This window comes from Martes martes, assembly GCF_963455335.1.
Source record: "Martes martes genome assembly, contig: scaffold_57, whole genome shotgun sequence".
Classification (NCBI taxonomy): Eukaryota; Metazoa; Chordata; class Mammalia; order Carnivora; family Mustelidae; genus Martes; species Martes martes.
The window spans coordinates 266,195-290,729 of NW_027666627.1; the positions used below are offsets into that span (position 1 = coordinate 266,195).

Sequence of the window (24,535 nt, forward strand, 5' to 3'; positions counted from 1 at the left end):
TGATCTGGATGCCTTTCATTTCTTTATCTAGTCTGATGTTTAATACGAGTGGTAAGGTGGGCGCCTTTGTCTTATTCTTGAACTTAGAGGAAAAACTTTCAGTGTTTTGCCACTGAGTATGATGTTAGCTGTGGGTTTTTCATATGTGGTCTTAGTTATGTTCAGGTATGATACTTTGGTACCCACTTTATTGAGAGTGTTTATCATGAAAAGATGTTGAATTTTGTCAAATGCTTTTTCTGCACATATTGAGATGATCATGTAATTTTTTTCCCATTCTGTTAATGTGTATCAAGCTTACTGATTTGATTTGATTGATTTCTATAGGATAATTTTGCTCAATAAAGTATTCTTGGTTGGCAGTTCTTTTCTCTCAGCATTTTTTTTTAAGCTTTTATTTATTTGACACAGAGAGAGGGATCACAAGTAGGCAGAATGGCAGGCTGAAGAGAGGGGGAAGCAGGCTCCCTACTGAGCAGACAGCCCGATGTGGGGCTCAATCCCAGGACCCTGAGATCATGACCTGAGCTGAAGGCAGAGGCTCAGCCCATTGAGCCACTCAGGTGCCCTTCCAACTCTTTATTAAACTTCTCATTTTGTTCATCTAGTATTTTTCTCATTTTATTGAACTGTTTTTTTTGTTTTGTTTTGTTTTTTAAGATTTTATTTGTTTATTTATTTATTTTAGAGAGAGCATGTGTGTGAGCCGGGCAAGTAGCAGAGGGGGAGCCACATGCAGACTCCACACTGAGCATAAGGCTGATGCTGGGCTGGATCTCATGACCTTGCGATCATGAAACAAAATCAAAGGTCAGGTGCTTAACAGACTGAGCCACCCAGGCACCCCTGAATTGGCTTTTTGTGTTTTCTTGTAGCTCACTGAGTTTACTTAAAACTGCTATTTTGAATTCTTTTTTGGATAAACTACTGATCTTCATGTGTTTGAAATCAATTACTGGAAGATTATTGTGATCATTTTGTGGTATCATATTTCCTTGACTTTTTATATTCTTTGAAGTTTTACATTGCTGTCTTTGCATTTGAAGTAGTCTTTAATGACTACCTTTCCAGTGTATCCAAACCTGATTTTGTTTTGTTTTGTTTTGTTTTTGCTCTGGTGGTGTGCTGGAACTTTACTGTAGGAAATCTAGTTTTTCTAAAAAAGCTCTTTTGTCAATGGGTGATTATCTAAGTGTTTTCCAGGGGCTCCCAGATGTGGTTGAGAGGAAGGGGCTGGAGCCAGTCTATGGGCTATTGCTGGGTCCATAGCTGGGACTGTAGTGAGTGTGCCTGTTATCTGATGCATGGGTAGGCAAGAGTTTTCCTAGGTCCCTTGGTTTATGGTGCTTGGTTCCACAGCTCCTACAAAGAGGTCCACAGCTGCTTTGTCACCACAAAGACATTGTATTGTAGTTGTATATTGATCAGTCTTTGAAGCAAGGGATGTGTATTTGCTTATATATGGTTGGACTTCATAACTGTTCTGTGAACTAATAAATGAATTGAAATGGGTAGCCGCATTTTACAAAAAATTGTTTTTTTTTAAATTCTTGACCAGTGAAATTATTAGAAAACATTGGCTTTTTAAATCTTTAAAAAAATTTTTTAAAAGATTTTTTTAAATTAAATTTAATTTTTTCCCAGTGCTCCAATATTCATTGTTTATGGACCACACCCAGTGCTCCATGCAATATGTGCCCTCCTTAATACCCACCACCAGGCTCAACCAACCCCCCACCCCCACCCCTCCAAAACCCTCAGTTTGTTTCTCAGAGTCCACCACTCTCGTGGTTTGTCTCCCCCTCCGATTTCCTCCAACTCACTTTTCCTCTCCATCTCCCAATGTGCTCCATGTTATTACTTGCTCCACAAGTAAGTGAAACCATATGATAATTGACTCTCTCTGCTTGACTTATTTCACTCAGCATAATCTCCTCCAGTCCCGTCCATGTTGATACAAAAGTTGGGTATTCACCCTTTCTGATGGAGGCATAATATTCCGTTGTATATATGGACCATATCTTCTTTATTCATTCGTCTGTTGAAGGGCATCTTGGCTCTTTCCACAGTTTGGGGATTGTGGCCGTTGCTGCTATGAACATTGGGGTACAGATGGCCCTTCTTTTCACTACATCTGTATCTTTGTGGTAAATACCCAGTAGTGCAATTGCAGGGTCAGAGGGAAGCTCTATTTTTAATTTCTTGAGGAATCTCCACACTGTTCTCCAAAGTGGCTGCACCAACTTGCATTCCCACCAACAGTGTAAGAGAGTTCCCCTTTCTCCACATCTTCTCCAACACTTATTGTTTACTGTCTTGTTGATTTTGGCCATTCTAACTGGTATAAGGTGGTATCTCAATGTGGTTTTGGTTTGAATCTCCCTGATGGCTACCGAAGATGAACATTTTTTCATGTGTCCATTAGCCATTTGTATGTCTTCTTTGGAGAAGTGTCTGTTCATGTCTCTGCCCATTTTTTGATGTGATTTTCTGTTTTGTGTGTGTTAAGTTTGAGGAGTTCTTTATAGATCTTGGATATCAGCCTTTTGTCTGTAGTGTCATTTGCGAATATCTTCTCCCATTCCATGGGTTGTCTCTTTGTTTCGTTGACTGTTTCCTTTGCTGTGCAGAAGCTTTTTATCTTGAGGAAGTCCCAAAAAGTTCATTTTCACTTTTGATTCCTTTGCCTTTGGAGACATGTCTTGAAAGAAGTTGCTGTGGCCGATGTCGAAGAGGTTACTGCCTATGTTCTCCTCTAGGATTTTGATAGATTCCTGCCTCACATTGAGGTCTTTTATCCATTTCGAGTTTATCTTTGTGTATGGTATAAGAGAATGGTCGAGTATTTATTTGAGAGAGAGGGATAGAGAGTAAGAAAGAGCATGAGAAGGGAGAAGACCACTGAGCCAAAGGAAGTGGCTTAACCAACTGAGCCACCCAGGCTCCCGAAAACATTAGCTTTTTAATGGATGTTTTAAATGGATTTTTTTAAAATAGTGCTCCTGCTTTGGATATAAAAGAAGTAAGGAAAGGGGATAAAGAAAAACAAACATCAAAAGAATCTGTGATTACATCAAGGTTTGAGAAAGCCCCTTCTCTAACTTCTCATCCTCTACAAATGAATGATGACAACACTTCAAGTGGAATGGATCAGGATGAAGGAAGGTAAAATCTACAAATTCTTTATTTCCTTCTGAAGGAATTTTAACAGTGATTACTTTTTATGGAAATGAAATGCTGTAGCGTAGGTACAAGTGAAGACAAGAAATACTCAAGTATATCAGACACACTGCTTGAAAGGTTAAGATGAGGACAAGTGACTTTGACAAGGAGCAGTTTCAACAGTCACCATGGAAGCTGGACTGTAATGAATAAGTATAAAGAACTCCTTAAAGAATTTTTACAGGGAAAGGTAATAGAGAAATGGATGATATGAAAAAGAATGTGGAGTTCAAAAGAATTTTCTTTATTTTTTAATTTTAAGATGGGAGCTTTTAGAATACCTTTGTATGCTCCCGGAAATGATCCAATGGAGATAGGCATGGCTATTTTATTTAATTTTTTTCACATTTCCAAATGTTAGAAAGCTTATTGATTGTATTACATTCTTTTAAAGATGATATAGTAATTGTCCTTAGTACTCCTATTCATGTAGTTTTGTGTCAAGAAATTGTTTATTCAGAATTGGTTCCACCGTGGAGTATTCTCATATAATTGAATATGCAGATACTATCATTCATTCACTTAAAACTATACATATAATAGTAAATATACAAACCTTAGGCCATTCTGAGTAGAACTAATCATTCCTTGATAATTTTTTTAGATTTTATTTATTTATTTGACAAACAGAGATCACAAGTAGGCAGAGAGGCAGGCAGAGAGAGAGACGAAGGGAAGCAGGCTCCCTGCTGAGCAGAGAGCCCGTTGTGGGGCTTGATCCTGGACCCTGGGGTCATGACCTGAGCTGAAGGCAGAGGCTTTAACCCACTGGGCCACCCAGGCATCCCCATTCCTTGATAATTTCAGATATTCAGTGCCTTTGACAGTATCATGAATAGCTATGGTTTTATTAGGGACTTTGAATTATCTGGTTATATTTACTTAATATTTGTTTAGATTCTGGGGGAAGGGGAAAGATTTTATTTATAATTGAAAAAAAAAACTATCAATCTATCATAGATTATTACTTTTGGTTTATAAAGTTCTAAATTACAAAGCTGAAGATTCCTGTACCAACAGTGTCATTGACACCTACATAGTGTACTCAATAAGTGTCTGTTTGTGAATAAACAGTTGAATGAATAAATGAATGCCCATTGATCAACTTATTTAGAAGAAGCAAATCTTGAGTTGTTTGAAAGTAGATTTTCAATATTGCCTACATATGAAGTTTTTTATTTAAAAAAATGGTTAAGATTCATGAATTATTATTTACAATTATAGCTAAAAATGGAATACACATAGATTCATTTGCTATCAGATTACTTAAAAACACTTAAATATTACTTTCACCATATACTGTAAAACACGTGTTTTGAAGGCACATTTCCTGGATTTGAATTCTGGGTCTACTCCTGACCACCTGTACCAGCTTTGGGAAGTTACTTTTTTCTGTGCCTCATTTTCTTCCTGTGTAAAATACCCAATATAATTACCTACGTTTATAAGATTGTTGTGAGGCTTAAAATACCCTTAAAACATGTGAAGTTTTCATAATAATGCATAGTATTTACACAGTAGATCCTCAAAACACTAATATCATGATTATTAAAAAAGGGTTTCTTTCATATAAGAACTTAACTTGCACTTTCCAAATCGTTTTTAGAACCAGTAAAAGCTTGTTTTTATTGAAAATGATGACAAAAAATGTGGTATGTTTCTTCATGTCAAATAATGCAAGTAACGTTATGATTTTCCTTTGCTTTTTGTCAGTTTGATCTAAATTTAATGCTTTGTTAACATTATTAATAATATAGTTTAGATATGATTTAGATATTCTTTGTATGTTAAGTATTTAATATTTGCCTGAAAAGAATTGATTTTTTTTTAGATCTGCAAAGGAAACATCTAGTGACAAGGAAAAGGTAAATATATACATATAATTTTTTTCATTTATTTTTAAATTTTTATTTTATTACGTTATTTTGATAAATAATGTTTATCAGAAATATTATTCCACGATAAAAAATTACTTTAGGAAAGGCATAGTGAAAAAAGAGAAAATCTGCCTTTGTTGTACAGACATATACGTTGAAAAAGTTGTTCAGAAACACTAGTTATTGATAAAGGTCATTTTGATAAAAATCAGTCCTTTTGAAAGTACCTTTTTTTTACTCTTGTAAAAAGATACGGGTATTTATCATCTCTCTACACTTAGTATATTTTATCAACATTTAGGGGACATTTTGAAGTAGTATTATTTATTTGTAGGTCAAAAAGCAAATTGATTCTATGGATGACTTTGATGACTTAACTCTGTCATCTGAAACAATTTCGGAGGGTTTCCACATGCCTTGCTCTAATCATATGACTTGCATGTCGCTAATTGAACAACATCGCATGGATTGTAAAGGTAAGACCCTTGTGTAAATATGAAGCCTTTGTATGTACATTACTATAGTAATATGTGCACTTCTTGTCTAGTGCTGTACCATACAACACTGATGTGTTATAGAGCTACTCATCTCAGAAATACGTTTTATATGAAAATAGAGAAATGTTGAATACTCTTAGCCAAAGAGCTGTAATTTCCACTATGTTTTTCGTCATGGCAATGGCACACCTGATGTGTGTTAACTCTCCTCTTGTGTGCCTTCACCCAAGGTCAGGTCAGGTTACCACTACATTTGTCCTAGAAAACTGAAACGACCCAGGACTGTTTTCCCTGGCATTCCACTTCCCAGAATCTTGGTCTACACTGCAACCATAGTTACCATATATTTTTAAAAATTTATATTTCATCACGTGACCCCCTTGCTTAAAGCTTAGTTATTACGTCTCATCGTTCTGGGGTGAAAAACCACAGTTCTCAGCTTCATCTTGGATTGTTTCATATTCTTCTGTCCGTGTCTCAGCCACTGTTTTAGATATTTTTTCTTATAATAGAGGTTTTTTCCCCTCAACAGCTTAAGTTAGGGCAACTGCACATTATGAAGTGTATAATTTGATAGTTTTGACATATGTATATGCATATGAAACCTTAACTGTAATTCAGGCAGGTAATAACCCTTAAGTCTCGTGTCTCTTTGTATTCCCTCATTATGAAACTGCCGAATGGTTTTCTAAAGTAGTTGCACCATTTCCAATTCCCACTAGCAATGTGTAAGAGTTCTGATTTCTCCCTATATATTCATGAACACTTAGTATTGTCAGTTTTTTAAGTCTTAGATGTTCCGATGGGTCTGTAGTATATGTATCATTATGGTTTTAATATACATTTCCCTAATAACTTATAATGTTGAGCATATCTTCGTGGGCTTATTTGCCATCTGTATATCTTCTTTGAACTGTCCAAATCCTTTGTCATTTTAAAAATTAGGTTTTCTTGGGGTACCTGGGTGGCTCAGTGGGTTAAAGCCTCTGCCTTCGGCTCAGGTCATGATACCAGGGTCCTGGGATCGAGCCCCGATATCGGGCTCTCTGCTCAGCGGGGAACCTGCTTCCTCCTGTCTCTCTGCCTGCCTCTCTGCCTACTTGTGATCTCTGTCAAACAAATAAATAAAACCTTTTAAAAAATTAGGTTTTCTTACCTGTTGAGTTTAGAGAATTCTTTGTATATTCTAGATATAGTTCCTTTATCACCTGTATTTTTTTTTGCAAAGATTTTCTCCCAGTCTGTGACTTTTCATTCTCTCAGCAGTATCTTTTGAAGAGCAGTTTTTCTTTTTGATGAAGTCCAGTTTATACCTTTGTTCTTTTATGGATTTTGGCTTTTGGTGTTCCTATCTGAGAAATCTTTGCCTAGCACAAGGTCAGAGGTTTTCTCTCACGCTTTCTTTTAGAAGTTTCGCAGTTGAATAACAAAGTTTTATAGTTTTAGGTCTTACATTTAGATCTGTGATCCATGAGATCTACTTTTTTTTTAAAGATTTTATTTGTTTATTTATTTATTTGACAGAGAGGGAGAGCATGAGCAGGGGGAATGGCAGGCTGAGGGAGAGGGAGAAGCAGGCTCCCTGCTGAGCAGAGATCTGGACACAGGACTCAGTCCCAGGACCCGAGATCATGACCTGAGCCAAAGGCAGCCACTTAACTGACTGAGCCATGCAGGCACTCCCATTTTGAGTTCTTTTTTATTTATGATACAGGGTATGGATCCAGGTTCATTCTTGAACTTGGTAAGTTTACTTATTAGTTTTAGTAGCTTTTTAAAAAATTCTGTCAGATTTTTCTACATAACCAAAGTTTATCAAACTTTTTTTAACTACTATTTTACTAATTTCTTCAGGTGGAGCCAAAGGTCATCAGTTTGAGACTTTTCTTCTTTTTTAGTATATACATTCAGTGCTATAAATGTTCATGTGAGTGCTGCTACTGCAGGATTCCAGAAATTCTTAGGTGTTATATGTTCATTCCCATTCAGTTCAGAATATTTTCTAATTTCTTTTTTCCTTACTTCTTTGACCCAGGGGTTATTTAAAGATTTTATCTATTTGAGAGAGAGAGATAGAGAGTGAGAGAGAGAGAGCGAGAGCGAGCGAGTCTTAGAGCAGACTCCCCTCTAAGCAGGGAGCCCAGTGTGGGGCTTGATCCCAGGACCCTGAGATCATGACCTGAGCCGAAGGCAGACACTTAACCAACTGAGCCACCCAGGCGCTCTGACCCAGGGTTTATTTAGATGTGCGTTAATTAGTTTGCAAATATTTGAGTATTCTCCAGAGATATTTTTATTCTTGATTTCTAATTTGATTTCTTTGTGGTCACAAAACACACTCTTATGACTTCAGTTCTTTTGACTTACTCCTTTTATTAGAATTTATTTTATGACCCAGAATATAGTCTCTTTTGGTAAGTGTTCCACGGATGCTTGAGAAGAACGGTAGTGTTCAAGTCTACGATGTCCTTGCTGATTTTCTGCCTACTGAACTCTCAGACTATAATTGTGAATTTGCTTGTTTCTCTGAAGTTCTGTCAATTTTTACTTTATGTATTTTGAACCTATTAATAGATGCATAAACATTTAGGTTTATTATGCTTCCTTTAGTTGACCCTTTTATCATTATTAAATGAACTTATTTATTGCTGCTAATGTTTTTGCTTTGAAATCTATTTTGTCTGGTATTAATGTAACCGCTCAGGCTCAGCCTTCTTTTGCCAAGTGTTAGTGTGGTCTATCATATTTCTGGCCTCTTAACACATTTGTAGTTTTTACATTTAAAGTGCATTTTTTTTTTTATAGGTGGCAGATAGCTGGGTCTTCCTTTTTTATCCATTTTGACAGTCTGCCTTTTCATTGAGACTTTTAGACCATTTTCATTTACTGTGATTATTGATGTAGTTGATTTGAATCTGTCATCATGTTGTTTGACTTCAATTTGTCCTTTCCGATCTTCATTCCATTCTCTTCTTTTTCTGATTTCTTTTGGATTAAGCAAGTAATTTTTATGATTTAGTTTTATTTATGTGTTTATGTGTATGTATGTATTTCGCTTACTAGCTGTAACTCTTTAGTTTTGCTATTTTGGTGATTAGGGCCTAAATTATATGACGTAAGCATCATAGTCCTCCATCTAGTAATGTTATAACACATCATATGTCGTTTAAGAAAATTATAAAGGTTTACTTTCTTTTCTTCACTCCTAGCCAGATCCTTCTGGATCTGTGGGTTTAGAGTTTTCATTAAGTTTAGAAAGGTTTTGGCCATTTTTTCTTTTCTTTTTTTAAAGATTTTATTCATTTATTTGAGAGAGAGAAGGAGAGAGAGAGAGAGAGAGAGAGAGTGCAAGCACAAGCCAGGGGGGAGGGGCAGGAGAGGGAGAAGCAGATTCCCCTCTAATTGGGGAGTCCAACACTGGGCTTGATCCTAGGACCCTGAGATCATGAGATCATGAGATCATGACCTGAGCTGAAGGCAGACGCCCACTGACGAATCCACTCAGGTGCCCCCCTCATTTTTTCTTCGAATATTTTTTTCTAGTTCCTTTCCTCTGCCTCTTTGGGAAATTGTATATTAGCTTCTCACAGTTTTCAGATGTCAAACTTCAGTCTTTTATTTTGAGCTGTCTCATATGTGTTTATTGGAAAATCCAGTGTGTTTTTCATGTGTGATATAATTTACATCTCTGTAAGTGCTATTTAGTTTTTAAAAAATAGCTTCTATGCCTCCACTTACCTTTTTATGCTTTCTTTGGAGTTCTAGCTAAGTTAGTGACAAACAGTTTGATCCTTTCCCGTCCTGCTCTTATGAATTGTTAGGTGAATCCAGAGTAGTGTTCAGCCTAGAGCTCATAATTCCCCACTGCTGAGGCACGACCTACTTACGCTATTCATTGTGCTGCGGGTTATGAGTTTTTCCAGCATGGCTAATGGGGATAGATACTGCCCCTGGTGCCGTGTGAGCACCAGGCAGGGTTTCCTCTGCTCTTTCCAGATGGATCTTTCCCCTGGTCACAGGAGATTTCCTTACGTGCATGCATTGGTTATTACTCTTCTGTTCTCCGGGGTTCGTTCTTTTTTCTGCTTTCTCCTCGCCAGTGCTTTGACCGCTGATCTCATCTGTCTTGGTTTCACCGGACTCAGTTTCATCACCTCAACTCAGGGAGTCTGGTGGAGTCTATCTCAGTTTTTTCACCTGTGTCATGGCCTGGAAATTGTGCCAAGGCAGTGAGCTCCAGTATGTGTTAGGCTAACTTCTTGTGTTTTCAGGGATCATTGTCCTTCATTGCCTGAATTCCTTTTTCTTGAAAGTGATTTTAAAGTGTATTTTACCTGTTTTTGTTTGGCTTTTTTCAGGTAGGAAGATAAATCAGTACCTGTTACTCCATCTTGGCCAGAAGCAGATTGCAATAGAACTTTGGCACATGCTGTAGACTGTCTTTAATGCTCTCCTTCCTCCTTTGCTCACGTGTTTCCTGCTCCTCCTTCATTTCTCAGAATAGTTATCTCTTCCTCAGGGAAATCTTCCCTTCCTACCGTAGATCAAGTTATGTTATGTGATCCTAGAACTCTTTTATTATAGGAACTCTCTGAATTCCTAATTGTTTTCTCCTTCCCTAGACTTTAAGCTAAATACAAGCCAGAGATCTGCAGAGCTTAGTGTAATATCTTTTGCTTTTTAAAAAATTTTATTTATTTGAGAGACAGAGTGCATAAGCGGGGGGAGGGGCAGGGGCAGGGAGAGAAGCAGACTCCCCACTGAGTAGCGAGCCCAATGGAGAGTTTGATCCCAGGACCCTGAGATCATGACCTGAGCTGAAGGCAGATGCTTAACCAACTGAGACACCCAGGCATCCCAGTAATATATTTCATATTGAAATCCTTCAATATATATTTGTTTAATGTATGAATGAATGAATGTGAAAGCATACAGTCCTTTATATGCAAAAGTACTCATATATTTTATTCTTTTTCTTTTTTAATATTTAAATTTATTTGAGAGTGAGCATGACTAGGGGTGTGGGAAAGAACAGAGGGGTAGGGAGGAAGGGTGGAAAGAATCTCAAGCAGACTCCATGCTGAGTGGAGCCCGATGCAGGGCTCGATCCAACGACTCTGGGATTATGTCTGACCTGAGCTGAAACCAAGAGTTAGATGCTTAACCAGCTGAGCCACCCAGGTGCCCTATATATTTTATTTGTTTTTGTTTTTTCTCTGATGTAGATCCTGTCAGTTTATTGAAAATCCAGGAGGCAGTTCTTTCATATGAAAGATTAATAGATCTTAAAAAATATCACTGTGAACAACTTAAAAGAGAAAATAAAAAAATGGAAAATAAGGCTAATGAACTACAAAAGGAGCTATTAGAAACAAAAGAAATGATATCAAAGTTAGAGCTTCAAAAAGTGGAATGGGAGCAAGAACTCTACTGTTTGAGGTATGATATCTTGGTTTTAAGGAAATACTTGAACTATTTACTTTTTTTTTTTTTTTTATGATAGGCTCCACGCCCAATATATGTGGGGCTTGAACTCACAGCCATGAGATCAAGAGTCACATGCTCTACCAGTTGAGCCAGCCAGGCACCCCTAGAATTATTTACTTTTATACTACAGATATGTAGAAGTTTTAAAATTGTTAACTTACCTTCTGGGATTTTATAGGGAAGAAAACTTCTTTAGTATTGTGAAGTATGAGATTCTTTGAAATAATACAGCAAGTTCTTAACAGCTTTTAATAATTTAATGAATATTCCAAATATAATTTTAATGACCATATAGAAATCCACCATGTGGAAACCTCATTATTTAACAAATTGAATTTTGGGTTTTTTACCCCCATTTTTCTATACTTTAATTAATGCTGTAAGCAATGTTTTTTTATATAAATCTGTTTATACATTTCTGGTTACTTGGAATAAATTCTTCAATGTACTATTGTTTACTTAAAGTATAAAAATTTTTAAAAATGTTCTTTGATCCTATTTTTAAATTGGACCCATCAACAGGGTATAAAATGGCCATTTTTCTCGAGACAGAAAACATTTTTAAAATTAGTTTTTTTAAAACTAATTTTAGTGTGACTAAAAAGTAAAATGGAAAAGGACTACTGCTATGTTTTTTCAGCATCTCTCTTATATGTTGATGAAATTAATTCAAAAGCCTATGCTGCAAGCACATATTACTCTTTATTGTTTACTTAATATAGATCCTGTGTTGTTATAAAAGGGGTTTTTAAATGATTTATTAAATGGATAGTAGGGGAAACAAATAATACATTATATGTTAATAAAAAAAAAAAAACTGATAAGGGGTACCTGGATGGCTCAGTTGGTTACGTGTCTGCCTTTGACTCAGGTCATGATCCCAGGGTGCTGGGATTGAGTCCCCCATTGGGTTTCTTGCTCAGCGGGGAGCCTGCTTTTCCTTCTCCCTCTGCCTGCTACTCCACCTTTTTGTGCTCTCTCTATCAAATAAATAAATAAAATCTTTAAAAACATGAAATGAATAATAATCAATAAGGTAAATTGAGAGTATTGCAGAAGAAGAAACATAAAAATTATAGGGCAACAAATATTCGACTCCCTAGCCTGGTCCTGGATCACAGTAATCTGCAGGTGTATGTTGTGTAAATGCATCTGCAGATACTGTCTTACACGGCTGTACCTGTGATGTTTCATGAAGTAGCAATTTACTTGTAGTGAATTATAACTTTTTTATAAACAGCAACTTCTCTTTTTTAAATAGTAACTAAATTATCTCTTCTAATGGAGGAGTAATTAGGACTATGTAGAAAAAACAATAATTTTCCATTCTTTCTTGAATAATTTCAAAATTCCTTTCCCTACAATGTCTCCCACAGTTATTACTGACTAAAACTTAGTACTAAGCAGCACAATGCTTTTTCATTGCTTCTTTTCAACTATATATATCTTTTGGAAGAGATTGAAGTGAGAAATTAAAAACATGAGCCCTAGAAAGGAAAAAAAATTGAGAATGTAGAAATTTCATTTGGATAAAAAAACAGCATATGTGGAAGCAGATCATAACATGAGTTTTTTATTGCTTACAAAACAAATTTTAAAATAAGCACATTTATTTGCAGGTTTACTTTAAAACAAGAAACCGAGAACAGAGCAATTGCTGAAATGTTATATGAAAAGATTCGGGAGCAACTAACAAGAGAAGAAGAGCAGTATAAGAAAGAAGTTGAAATGAAACAAGAACTTGAACTTAATCTTAGAGCACTAGATATGGAATTGAGGACTGTAAGAAATAATTTCAATCAGGTAAGTCTTTGATAAAAATTTCATATTTCCATCACTATTATTTATAATATCCCTTTGATTTAATGTATATTACTTAGGTATAAAGTAGATAAAAATTTAGTTTTATACTAATAGGAACTATGATATTTATAGCTAAGATCATTAATTTATTGGAATTCTTGGCTTCTCGTATAAACGCTATGTCTATTTTCTGAATGAAGGGATGGAGGGTAAATTGAGATAAATATGCATGTTGGCTTTTTTTTTTTAAGATTTTATTTATTTTTAGAGAGAGAGCATGAGTAGGGGAATGTGTAGAGGGGGAGGGAAAGGGAGGGATAAGAATCTCAAGCAACTCTGAGTGCAGAGCCTGACTCAGGGTTGATCTTAAAACCTTGAGATCATGACCTGAGCTGAAACCAAGACTGGGACACTTAACCAACTGAGCTACCCAGGCACCCCAGTTTTGGATTTTTTATATTAAAGTACAGGCTAAATCACCTTGAGACTATGATGGAATTAGTTAAATGTTTTGTAAAGAAATTTTATTTCACATACTGTATCTACCTGTATTTTTACTCTATGACAAATATAGCTGTCATTTAAATTAAAATTTGAGTTATTCGTGTAGGATAAAAATCCTTGTATTTAAAAAGGCTACTTCTTTTGAACTTTTTTTTTTAAGTTCTCTTAAGCTTTTGACTTTTTTTTTTAATGGTGTCATCCAAAATTCTAATGAAAATATGTCTTTAGGTTGTGGAAGAACGGTATGATACTGAGAAACAACTTTGTCGAAAACAGGATGTCAGAATATTACGAGATGGAATTCTAAACAATCACCTTTGCAAACAAAAAGAGATAGAAATGGATAACAAAATGAGTTCTGGGGTATTTTCTTTAGTTATTTTGAAGTACACGTGTGTATGTATTTGTATGTATATATATTTTATTTTCTGAAATTATTGTTTTTTCTCCGTGTGTGTGTGTACATATACATATATATATATATTTCTCCATGTGTATATATATGTATACATATATATGTATATATACGTGTGTTTGTATATATATATATATTTTCTCCATGTATATATGTATATATATATTTAAAAGCCAACACTCCAAGCATAGAGGATTTTTAAAGCATGCATATTTTGAAATTGAGATTCAATTAAGTGGATTAACTTGACAGTTAGCTCCAGATTTCCCAAATGAACTGAATAAAAAGTACAGTATCTCAGTACTTTTTATACATATATACATAAGTATAAGTATATATTTATAAGTATAAATATATATATATACATACATATATACTTTTATACATTTATACATTTATGCAAGCTATACATGGTAGCTTTTTATACATTTTAGGTTGGCATAATTTTATTCTTATTTATATAAATTTGAATTTTTAGTCTGAAATCATGTATTCTTATGACCTTTTAATTTTTTGCAGGCCCTTACTTTTCATTAAATCATAATTTGGGACGACTGTAATGAGCTTTAGCAAAACTATATTTGATTTAATCTTCCCACTGCTATTTATAATTTTTTAAGCAATTTTACAAATAATTTGCTCATTTCAAAGCTCAATTACTATCATTTGGGCATAAGTTTGTCCAACACAAAGAGAATTGTATCTCTGTAATTTATTAATTGGGCATTGCATCTCCATTTTCAGATTAATGAGGGGTGGCAGGATTCTTGTGTAGCAGGAATGGAGGTCAGGGAGAGAGGTGAAAGCCAGTCATCTAGGGTCTTGAAGGCCATTAGAATGACTTCACTTATGTTCTGAGATAGTTATCTGTTAAAAGGATTTGAGCAGAGGATTGAACCTGTGAGGAACTCCGACATTAATTGAAGCCTCTAATAAAAAAGAGGGAAAACATTTCATACTGTAGAATTTACCAAAGTTAGTTCCACCTATATAGCCATTTCTTTTTGAGACTTCAGTAGCTTGGGAAGCTTTGGGAAAATTCATCCACAAGGAATGGATAGTGGGGCTGAATTAATTATCTAAGTACCATAATACTGACTAGGCAGGATAACATCTTTTTGTGTCTTTAACCAAATTCATTAAACAGCCATAATGTGTACATGTTAGGAAAAGGAGATGAATTGACGTTTGTAGTGAAATTTTCCAAGTACATAGGTTAAAGTTATATATTGTTAACGTAATTTAATAGTAAGATGATTTATAAAACCAGTAACAGAAATGTCTTATTAGGTAGTTGTGAGAAAACTTCAAGAAGAACTGGCCGATACCCTAAAAAAACTATCTATGTCAGAGTCTTCACTGGAGGTGACATCACGTTGTCGTATGAATTTAGAAGATGAGGTACAGGACTTAAAGAAAAAACTGGCTCAGAGTAGGAATCAGGTATGTATGAAATGTAACATGTCAAGTTAATCTGTAGTTGGTTAAATAATATGAAGTGTTTTAGGATGCTTATTTCCATGGACCACTTTCTTCTGTATTTTTGTTACAATTAATTTAGTACAATTTTAGTATCTTCACAATGTACTTATTTCTTTTTTTTTTTTTTTTTTTTTTTTTTTTTTTTTTTTTTTTTTTTTTTATTTCTTTATTTGACAGACATAGATCACAAGTAGGCAGAGAGGCAGGCAGAGAGAGAGAGAGGGGAGGAAGCAGGCTCCCTGCTGAGCAGAGAGCCCGATGCGGGGCTCGATCCCAGGACCCTGGGATCACGACCCGAGCCGAAGGCAGAGGCTTTAACCCACTGAGCCACCCAGGCGCCCCACAATGTACTTATTTCTTAAACTTTGACTTTCATTCTGTTATTTCTGTTATACATTTTTTTCTTATAGTAGTTACCCTTGAAAGTTGAAATTTACACATCATTCCTCACAGAAATTGGGACTTTTTCCCTACTAAATAATTTTTTTAAAGACTTATTTATTTATTTGTGGTCCGGTGAGGGGGTTGGAAAGGCAGAGGGAGACGGAGAGAATTTCAAGCAGACCCCTGCCCAGCAAGAGCCCCATGCTGGCTTGATTCCATGACCATAAGGTCATGACCTGAGCTAAAATCCTGAGTTGGCTGCTTAACCAACTGAGCCACCCAGGTGCGCTAAACAATGTTTTTTAATGATATCTCTGTTACCATGATGAGCTAAGCCATGTAAAAGCAGAAGATAATGTTTAATAGAATGTTTCAGGAAATTATCTTATTTTTCATCTTTACTTTTTTGAACGGATACAGAATCTGTACTGATTTCAGGGTAACTTGTACAGAAAAGTGATTTCACAAACCAGTTGAACTTAGGCATTTCCTTCATTTTCTTTTCCTTTTCAATATATAATAAATGCACAGAAATATTTAGATCATGTATACTATATACACCCAAAAGAGAGAATTAAGAAAATTATCTATGTCTTGCCATTGGATTTTTTTTAAAGCTTTATTGAGATAGAATACACATTCCATACATTTCACCCATTTAATATGTGTAGTTCAATGTTTCTGAGTATATTGATAGAGTTGTGCAACCATTATTGCCATCAACTAGAACATTTTAATAACCCTGAAAAGAAACCCGTAATCCTTGCCCCCAGGCTCAGGCAACCACCAGTCTACTTCCTGCCTCTATAGAGTTGCCCATTCTGAATATTTCATATATAGGGAATCACACAATGTGTGGTCCTTTGTGACTAGCTTCCTTCGCTTAATGTTTTTGGGGTTCATCTGTGTCATAGCATATATCAGTGCTCCATTCCTTATTATCAAACAGTACTCCATTGTGGGCTAAAACCCTTGTTCATTCATCATTTGATGCACCTTTGGGTTGTTTCCACTTTTTGGCCATTGATAATGCTGCTGTGAACGTTCATTTAGTTATTGTCTGGACATCTCATTTTATTTCCCTGCTATTACATTTTATCCTCTCAGTTAATTGGGTTGATTTCACCATCTCTCAGTCTTTTTTTTAAATTAACATATAATGCATTATTTCTTTCAGGGGTACAGGTCTGTGACTCATCAGTCTTACACAACTCACAGCACTCAGCATAGCATATACCCTCCCCAATGTTCATCACCCAGGCACCCCACCCCTTGCACCTCCCTCCCCTCCAGCAACCCTGTTTGTTTCCTGAGATTAAGAGTTTGTCTCCCTCCCTGGTCCCATCTTGTTTCATTTTTTCCTTCCCTACTCCCCAAACCCCCCACATTGCCTCTCAACTTGCTCAGAGAACTCATATCATAATTGTCTTTCTCTGATTGACTTATTTCGCTCAGCATAATACCCTCCCTTTAGTTCCATCCACATCATTGCAAATGGCAAGATTTCATTTCTTTTGATGGCTGCATAGTATTCCATAGTGTATATATACCACATATTCTTTATCCATTCATCTGTTGATGGACATCTAGGTTCTTTCCATCATTTGGCTATTGTAGACATTGCTGTTATAAACCTTTGGATGCATGTGTCCCTTTGGATACCTACATTGGTATCTTTAGGGTAAATACTCAGTAGTGTGGTTGCTGGTCATAGGGTAGCTCTATTTTCAATTTCTTGAGGAACCTCCATGCTGTTTTCCAGAGTGGCTGCACCAGCTGACATTCCCACCATTCCCACCATTCCCACCAGTGTAGGGGGGTTCCCCTTTCTTCACATCCTTGCCAACACCTGGTGTTTCCTGACTTGTTAATTTTAGCCATTCTGACTAGTAGGAGATGGTATCTCAGTGTAGTTTTGATTTGTATGTCCTTGATGCCAAGTGATGTTGAGCACTTTTTCATCTGTCTGTTGGCCATTTGGGTGTCTTCTTTGCAGGAATGTCTGTTCATGTCCTCTGCCCGTTTCCTGATTGGATTATTTGTTCTTTGGGTGTTGAGTATGATAAGTTCTTTATAGGTTTTGGATACTAGCCCTTTATCTGATATGCCATTTGCAAATATCTTCTCCCATTCTGTCAGTTGTCTTTTGGTTGTGTTGACTGTTTCCTTTGCTGTGCAAAGAGCTTTTGCTCTTCATGAAGTCCCAATAGCTCATTTTTGCCCTTGCTCCCCTTGCTTTGGGGGATGTTTCTAGGAAGAAGTTGTTGTGGCTGAGGTCAAAGAGGTTGCCGTCTGTGTTCTCCTCAAGGATTTTGATGGATTCCTTTCTCACATTGAGGTCTTTCATCCATTTGGAGTCTATTTTTGTGTGTGGTATAAGAAGATGGTCCAGTTGCATTCTTCTGCTTGGGGTTGTTCAATTTTCCCGACACTATTTGTTGAAGAGACTGTCTTTTTTCCATTGGACATTCTTTCTTGCTTTGTCGAAGATTAGTTGACCATAGACTTGAGGGTCCATTTCTGGGCTCTCTATTCTGTTTCATTGATCTATGTGTCTGTTTTTGTGCCAGTACTACACTGTCTTGATGATGACAGCTTTGTCATAGAGCTTGAAGTCTGGAATTGTGATGCCTTCGGCATCAAGCCCTGCATTAGGCTCCCTGCTCAGCAGAGGGCCTACTTCTCCCTCTTCCTTTGCAGCTCCCCCTGCTTGTGTTCTCTCTGTCTGTCAAATAAACAAATAAAATGTTAAAAAAAACCCACAAAAACTTAATTATGTTGAGCATCTCATCTTTTTATGTGTGTTATTATCCATTTCTATATCTTCCTTAAAGACTGAATCAATTATTTTGCCCACTTCTTTATTGGATTGTCTTTTCATTATTGTAAGAGTTATTTGCATATTCTAAATACAGATCCCTTATCAGATATAAGATTTTCAAATCTTTTCTCTTATTCAGTAGCTTGACTTTTCACTTTATTGATGGTGACGTTTGAAGCAAAGACGTTTTTAATTTTGATGAAATATACTTAATTTTTTTTGTCTTTTGGTGTCATATCTAAGAAACTGTTGCCAAATCCAGTCACAAATGATACACCTATGTTTTTTTCTAAGTTTTTTTTTTATAGTTTTAGCTCTTATGCTTTGAGTTAATTTTGTATATATGCTATGAGGTAGAGGTTTAATTTTATTACTTTGCATGGGGACATCCATTTGTCCTAGTACCATTTGTTAAAAAGACTATTCTTATTCCATTTAATTGTTTTATACCCTCGTTGTACGTCAGTTCACCGTAATGTAGCAATTTCTTTTTAGATTGTCAATTCTAATACATTGATCTATATGTCTATCCTTATGTCACTGTCCAATCAAATTTTATGAGACATCTTCCCTAGTCGTCTTGCAAATTACCACTCACTTATGTAATAATAAAAAGTCACTGTAGGAGAACTTAACTTTACTCCTGTAGACATTTTTTGCTTCTTAAAAAGGAGACTTTTACCAACTTATGCCTTGCTGACTCCATGATCCAATGAGAAGTTAGGCTCAAAAAGCTAGAGTCCTGTTTCTTTTCTCCATTCATATCTTTAGTCTCTCACTCAGTGCCTCGCATATCCATTTTCATCAAATCTTGGTTGTGGGATCTGCTATCTACTATTTACTTCATTACGTTTTATGAACTTGTTATAAAGTGTAGACTCATCCATAAATTTCACCATGTAGGAAGGAAAAGATGAACTCTGGGCCTTCAGCTTTCCTGTTTTGAAATCTTGCTAATCCAGAATTGCAACTCACAAGTAGATACTCTTTTGACCTGGTTCTTGTGTATAACACTGGTATTGATCCTGTTCTTGGCAGAGATCCTACATTCTCAGAAAACACAGGTGTCTTTACCTGTCTTCTTTTAGTTTAAATAGAAAGATATGTACTTTAATAGCTCAATACGTAATTAATGGAATAAATATTTATTACATTATTTCCAGAATACAGCTGTAAATTATCAGGTTTTATTTAAAGGCGTTATCAGACACAAATAGTAGATAATCAGTTTAAATTCCAAAAAAAAATTCAAAGCCTGTTTGTATGATATAGGAAAGCTTTGTGGCACAACATAAAGACGAGATGGTCTTACTTACCTCCCCACATAAAAAAGCTTCGAGTTAGATAAAGGAGAAGTTATATTCAATTTAAATAATGCCAAAGGATAGTACATTTTGTTTTCTACTGAAAAGATTAAAAATGATTCCATAATGTTCTCTTTATTTCCTCACTGATGAAAGCTGAATAAAGATTGAGTATTAGATTGGTTAAAAAATACTCAAAGATGCCTATTTCTTTTAGAATTTCAGTTAATGGAGATCAGGTAAAAGGTCAAATTTTGGTTATTAAACTATTTCTAGTTTTTCAGCTATTATACTTCAAATCATATTGTCTCTCTGCTTGCGAGTTTTTCTTTTCCCCTAGCTTGTGGGGAAATTCTGGAAAGGTGTTCCTGCCAGTTGTAATAATTTGTAATTGAAGGGAATCTTAGAAAAATATCTTAAGAGAAAGGAAGAAGGTGGCAGAGTAAGAGGAGCCTAGTTTCAACTAATCCCTGAAGACTAACAGAACCAAAGTCCACTATTAGAGAGAAGAGGCCACATCAAAGAAGGTAGGAAGTACAGAGATGTGGTTTAGGAGAGAAACAGATCCTGGCGGCTGCAGAGGAGGGGAGTCATGGTCATGGAGAAGGGCAGGAGCGAGACACGGGTCTGCACAAAGAGAACGTTTCCCTGTAGCCACTGACTACAGAGGAAAGTGAGAGGAGTATAATGTCATGAGTTCTTACAACTAGGGGGACTTAAAACCTGGAATTCTAAAAGTCACTGGGTTTGGCTGGGCTAGAGCCTGTAGGGCACTGTGCTGCTCTTGGAGAGAAGGCAGGCAAACCACCTGGGAACATACAGCATGGAAACAGTGATCTGAACAGTGTCTGGGGCATACAGTAGGGAAATTACTCAGTCTTCTCAGAGCATTTCCCTGAGAGGCAGTGTTCACAGAGACCCCTCTCTAGGAACAAAGGAACCAGCTTGTACCATTTCCCTCCAGTGCCCCTCAGCACAAGCACAGAGCCATCTGTGGGACACAGTGCAGCTCTGACACTGGCTGCCTAATCTGCTTACACCGAGCACCATCCCCTTGCACTCCAGTGGAACTGCCCTGCTCAATCATTCTTGCCTCAGTTCCACCACAGCAGGCCTTTCCCCCAGAAAATCAGCACAAGCCCCTGCCCACACCACATCTGACCAGATTCGGGAGGGCCTCAGTTCCAGTGGAGGTGGTGACAGGTCTCATTTCACAAGCACACCAGAGCGCACCTAGTTAAAAGTTGCTACCTTCAGGCCAGGTACTAAACACTGCCCACAGCAGTGAGGGAGAGCCTCTGCAGATGTCTGGCCTGAAGGACAGAGCAGCCAGAACACAACAGCAGAGTGCATGCAGCACACACTAGAGATACTCCCCTAAGCACGAGACCCTGGGCACTACATGACGTCTTTTTTCATAAGTCCATTACTTTCGGGAGCAGATGATGTAACTGGCTTTTTTAACACAGAGAAGCTGGTAGAGACTTAGATAAAATGAGAAAACAGAGGAATTTATCTCAAACAAAAGAACAGGATAAGGCCATGGGTCCAGAGATTGAAGTGAGACAGATGTAAATATCATGCCTGATGGAGGATTTAAAGCAGTGATCATAGGGATACTCACTGGACTTGAGAAAAGAACGGACAACATCAGTGAGACCCTTACAACAGAGATAAAAGAGCTAAAAAAGAATCAGAGATGAAGAGTGGAATAAATGAGATAAGAAACACACCTAATGCAATGAACAGCAGGCTGGAAAAAACAGAGGAACAAATTAACAACTTAGAAGTCAAAGTAATGGAAAGCAATGAAGCCAAAGAAGGGAGAGAAAGAAGAATTATGCAAAATGAGACCAGACCTAGGGAATTCAGTGACTCCATCAAATATAATAACATTCATGTTATAGGAGTCCAAGTAGAAGAAGAGAGGAAAAAAGGTGTAAGAAAAGTTGTTTCTAGAAATAATAGCAGAAAACTTCCCTAATCTAGGGAAGGCAAAAGGCATCAAGATCCAGGAGACACAGAAAACTATCAAAATCAACAATAGTAGGCCAACACCAAGACCTATTGTAATTGAATTTGCAAAATATACTGATCAAGAAAACATCTTAAAAACAGGAAAGCAAGTCAGTAACTTCCAGGGGAAACCCCTTAAGGCTAGCAAGAACTTTTTCAGCAGAAACTTTGCAAGCCAGAAGGGAGTGGTATTATCTATTCAACGTGGTGAATGGGAAAAATCTGTAGCCAAGAATACTCTATCCATCAAGCCTATTACTCAGCATAGGAGAGATAGAGTTTCCCAGATTAAAAACTAAATGAGTTTGTGACTACTAAACTAGCCCCACAGGAAATATTAAAGGGGACCCTTTGAGTGGAAAGAAGAGACCAAATGTGACAGTATAAGGGCAGGAAGCACAAAAGTAGCAAAAATGAACATTTATATAAAAAATAAGTTAAGGAACTCAGGAAAAAAGGATATAAAATATAATACCTTACCTAAAGCATGAGGAGAAGAGAAAAGAAAGGGCTCAAACTTAAAGACCAGCAGCTTAATATAGACTGCTATATGCAGAAGAGGTTATATACAAATTATATATCAAAAACCACTAATAGTGGTGCCTGGGTGGCTTAGTTGGTTAAGCATCTGACTTGATCTCAGCTCAGGTCATAATCTCAGGGTTGTGAGATTGAGCCCTGCACTGCACTCTATTCCAGCCATGGAGTCTGCTTAAGATTCCTTTTCCTCTCCCCACTCCACTCATGCCATCTCTAAAAAGAAAACAAAACCACTGATAAACACTCAAAGAGGAGAAAGAAGTCCAAATATATCACTAAAGAAAACCAGTAAAACATCGAAGACACAAAAAATGGTCAGAGAAAATCTCTAGAAACAACCACAAAGCAAGTAGTAAAATGAGAAATACATATCTATCAATAATTACTTTGGATATAAATGGGGTAAGTGCTCTAATCAAAAGACATAGGATGTCAGAGTGGATTAAAAAAAAGAAGAAGAAGAAGAAAAAACAAGACCCGTGTATAAGCCGCTTGCAAGAGCTTTCTTTTTGTCATAAGGACACCTGCAGATTGGAAGTCAAGGGATGGAAAAAACATGTATCTTGCAAGTGGATATCAAAAGAAAGCCAGAATAGTAATACTTATGTTGGACAAAATAGAGTCTGAAAGAACGACTATAGTAAGAGACAAGAGCACTATATCATAATAAAGAGGACAGTCTGACAGGAAGAAGAACTATCTATTGTAAATATTTATGCACCCAACATGGGATCACCCAAGTACATAAAACAATTAATGACTAAAATAAAAGAACTAATTGATAATAATACAATAATACTAGGGCCCTTTAATTTTATTATATATGTTTTAAATGAAATTCATTGCTTTTATTCCTAATTGCAAAAGTATCCATGAAGACAATGTACAATTTGGATATTTTAGGAAGGAATAGAAATAATCAATAGTTTATTCTTCTAATCCAAGAGCATGGAATGGTCTTCCATCTTCTTGTGTCTTCTTCAGTTTCTTTAATGAGTGTTCTGTAGTTCCTCGAGTACAGATCCTTTACCTCTTTGGTTAGGTTTATTCCCAGGTATCTTATTGTTCTTGGTGCTATAGTAAATGGAATCGATTCTCTAATTTCCCTTTCTGTATTTTCATTGCTAATGTATAAGAAAGCCACTGATTTCTGTACATTGACTTTGTATCCTGCCACGTTACTGAATTGCTGTATGAGTTCTAGTAGTTTGGGGGTGGAGTCTTTTGGGTTTTCCATATAAAGAATCATGTCATCTGTGAAGAGAAGGAGTTTGACTTTTTCCTTGCCAATTCGGATACCTTTTATTTCTCTTTGTTGTCTGATTGCTGTTGCTAGGACTTCTAATGCTATGTTGAACAAGAGTGGTGAGAGTGGGCATCCTTGTCGTGTTCCTGATCTCAACGGGAAGGCTGCAAGCTTTTTCCCATTGAGGATGATATTTGCTGTGGGTCTTTCATAGATAGATTTTATGAAGAAGAATAAACATTGTTAAAATGTCTATACTGCCTAGAGCAGTCTATACTTTTAATGCCATTCCGATCAAAATTCCACCGGTATTTTTCAAAGAGCTGGAGCAAATAATCCTAAAATTTGTATGGAATCAGAAGAGACCCCAAATCGCTAAGGAAATGTTGAAAAACAAAAATAAAACTGGCGGCATCACGTTACCTGATTTCAAGCTTTACTACAAAGCTGTGATCACCAAGACAGCATGGTACTGGCATAAAAACAGACATATAGGCCAGTGGAACAGAGTAGAGAGCCCAGATATGGACTCTCAAGTCTATGGTCAAATAATCTTTGACAAAACAGGAAAAAATATCCAGTGGAGAAAAGATAGTCTCTTCAATAAATGGTGCTGGGAAAACTGGACAGCTATATGTAGAAGAATGAAACTCGGCCATTCTCTTACACCGTACACAAAGATAAACTCGAAATGGATAAAAGACCTCAACGTAAGACAGGAATCCATCAGAATCCTAGAGGAGAACATAGGCAGTAACCTCTTTGATATCAGCCACAGCAACTTCTTTCAAGATATGTCTCCAAAGGTGAAGGAAACAAAAGCAAAAATGAACTTTGGGGACTTCATCAAGATCAAAAGCTTCTGCACAGCAAAGGAAACAGTCAACAAAACAAAGAGGCAACCCGCGGAATGGGAGAAGATATTTGCAAATGACGG

The 24,535-nt window shown here is 36.5% G+C and overlaps 2 protein-coding genes across 2 annotated transcripts in view; both read left to right on the forward strand.

Annotated features, from left to right (window-relative positions):
- Nucleotides 1–12,269, forward strand: part of LOC308337877 (uncharacterized protein) — a gene marked incomplete at its 3' end in the record, with an annotated part of 66,472 nt that extends 54,203 nt beyond the window's left edge. Inside the window, exons 28-32 of the mRNA XM_080831423.1 lie at nt 2,998–3,165; nt 5,054–5,087; nt 5,434–5,575; nt 10,822–11,035; nt 12,242–12,269. Of these exons, the coding sequence (XP_080687549.1) occupies nt 2,998–3,165; nt 5,054–5,087; nt 5,434–5,575; nt 10,822–11,035; nt 12,242–12,269 (586 nt within the window). The remainder of the gene's footprint in view (nt 1–2,997; nt 3,166–5,053; nt 5,088–5,433; nt 5,576–10,821; nt 11,036–12,241) is intronic.
- A 439-nt stretch (nt 12,270–12,708) lies between these two features.
- The window catches only part of LOC308337882 (ankyrin repeat domain-containing protein 26-like), a 35,141-nt gene continuing 23,314 nt past the window's right edge, over nt 12,709–24,535 (forward strand). The window contains exons 1-3 of the mRNA XM_080831427.1: nt 12,709–12,886; nt 13,619–13,753; nt 15,096–15,248. Coding sequence (XP_080687553.1) covers nt 12,746–12,886; nt 13,619–13,753; nt 15,096–15,248 — 429 coding nt within the window. The 5' untranslated portion in view covers nt 12,709–12,745. The remainder of the gene's footprint in view (nt 12,887–13,618; nt 13,754–15,095; nt 15,249–24,535) is intronic.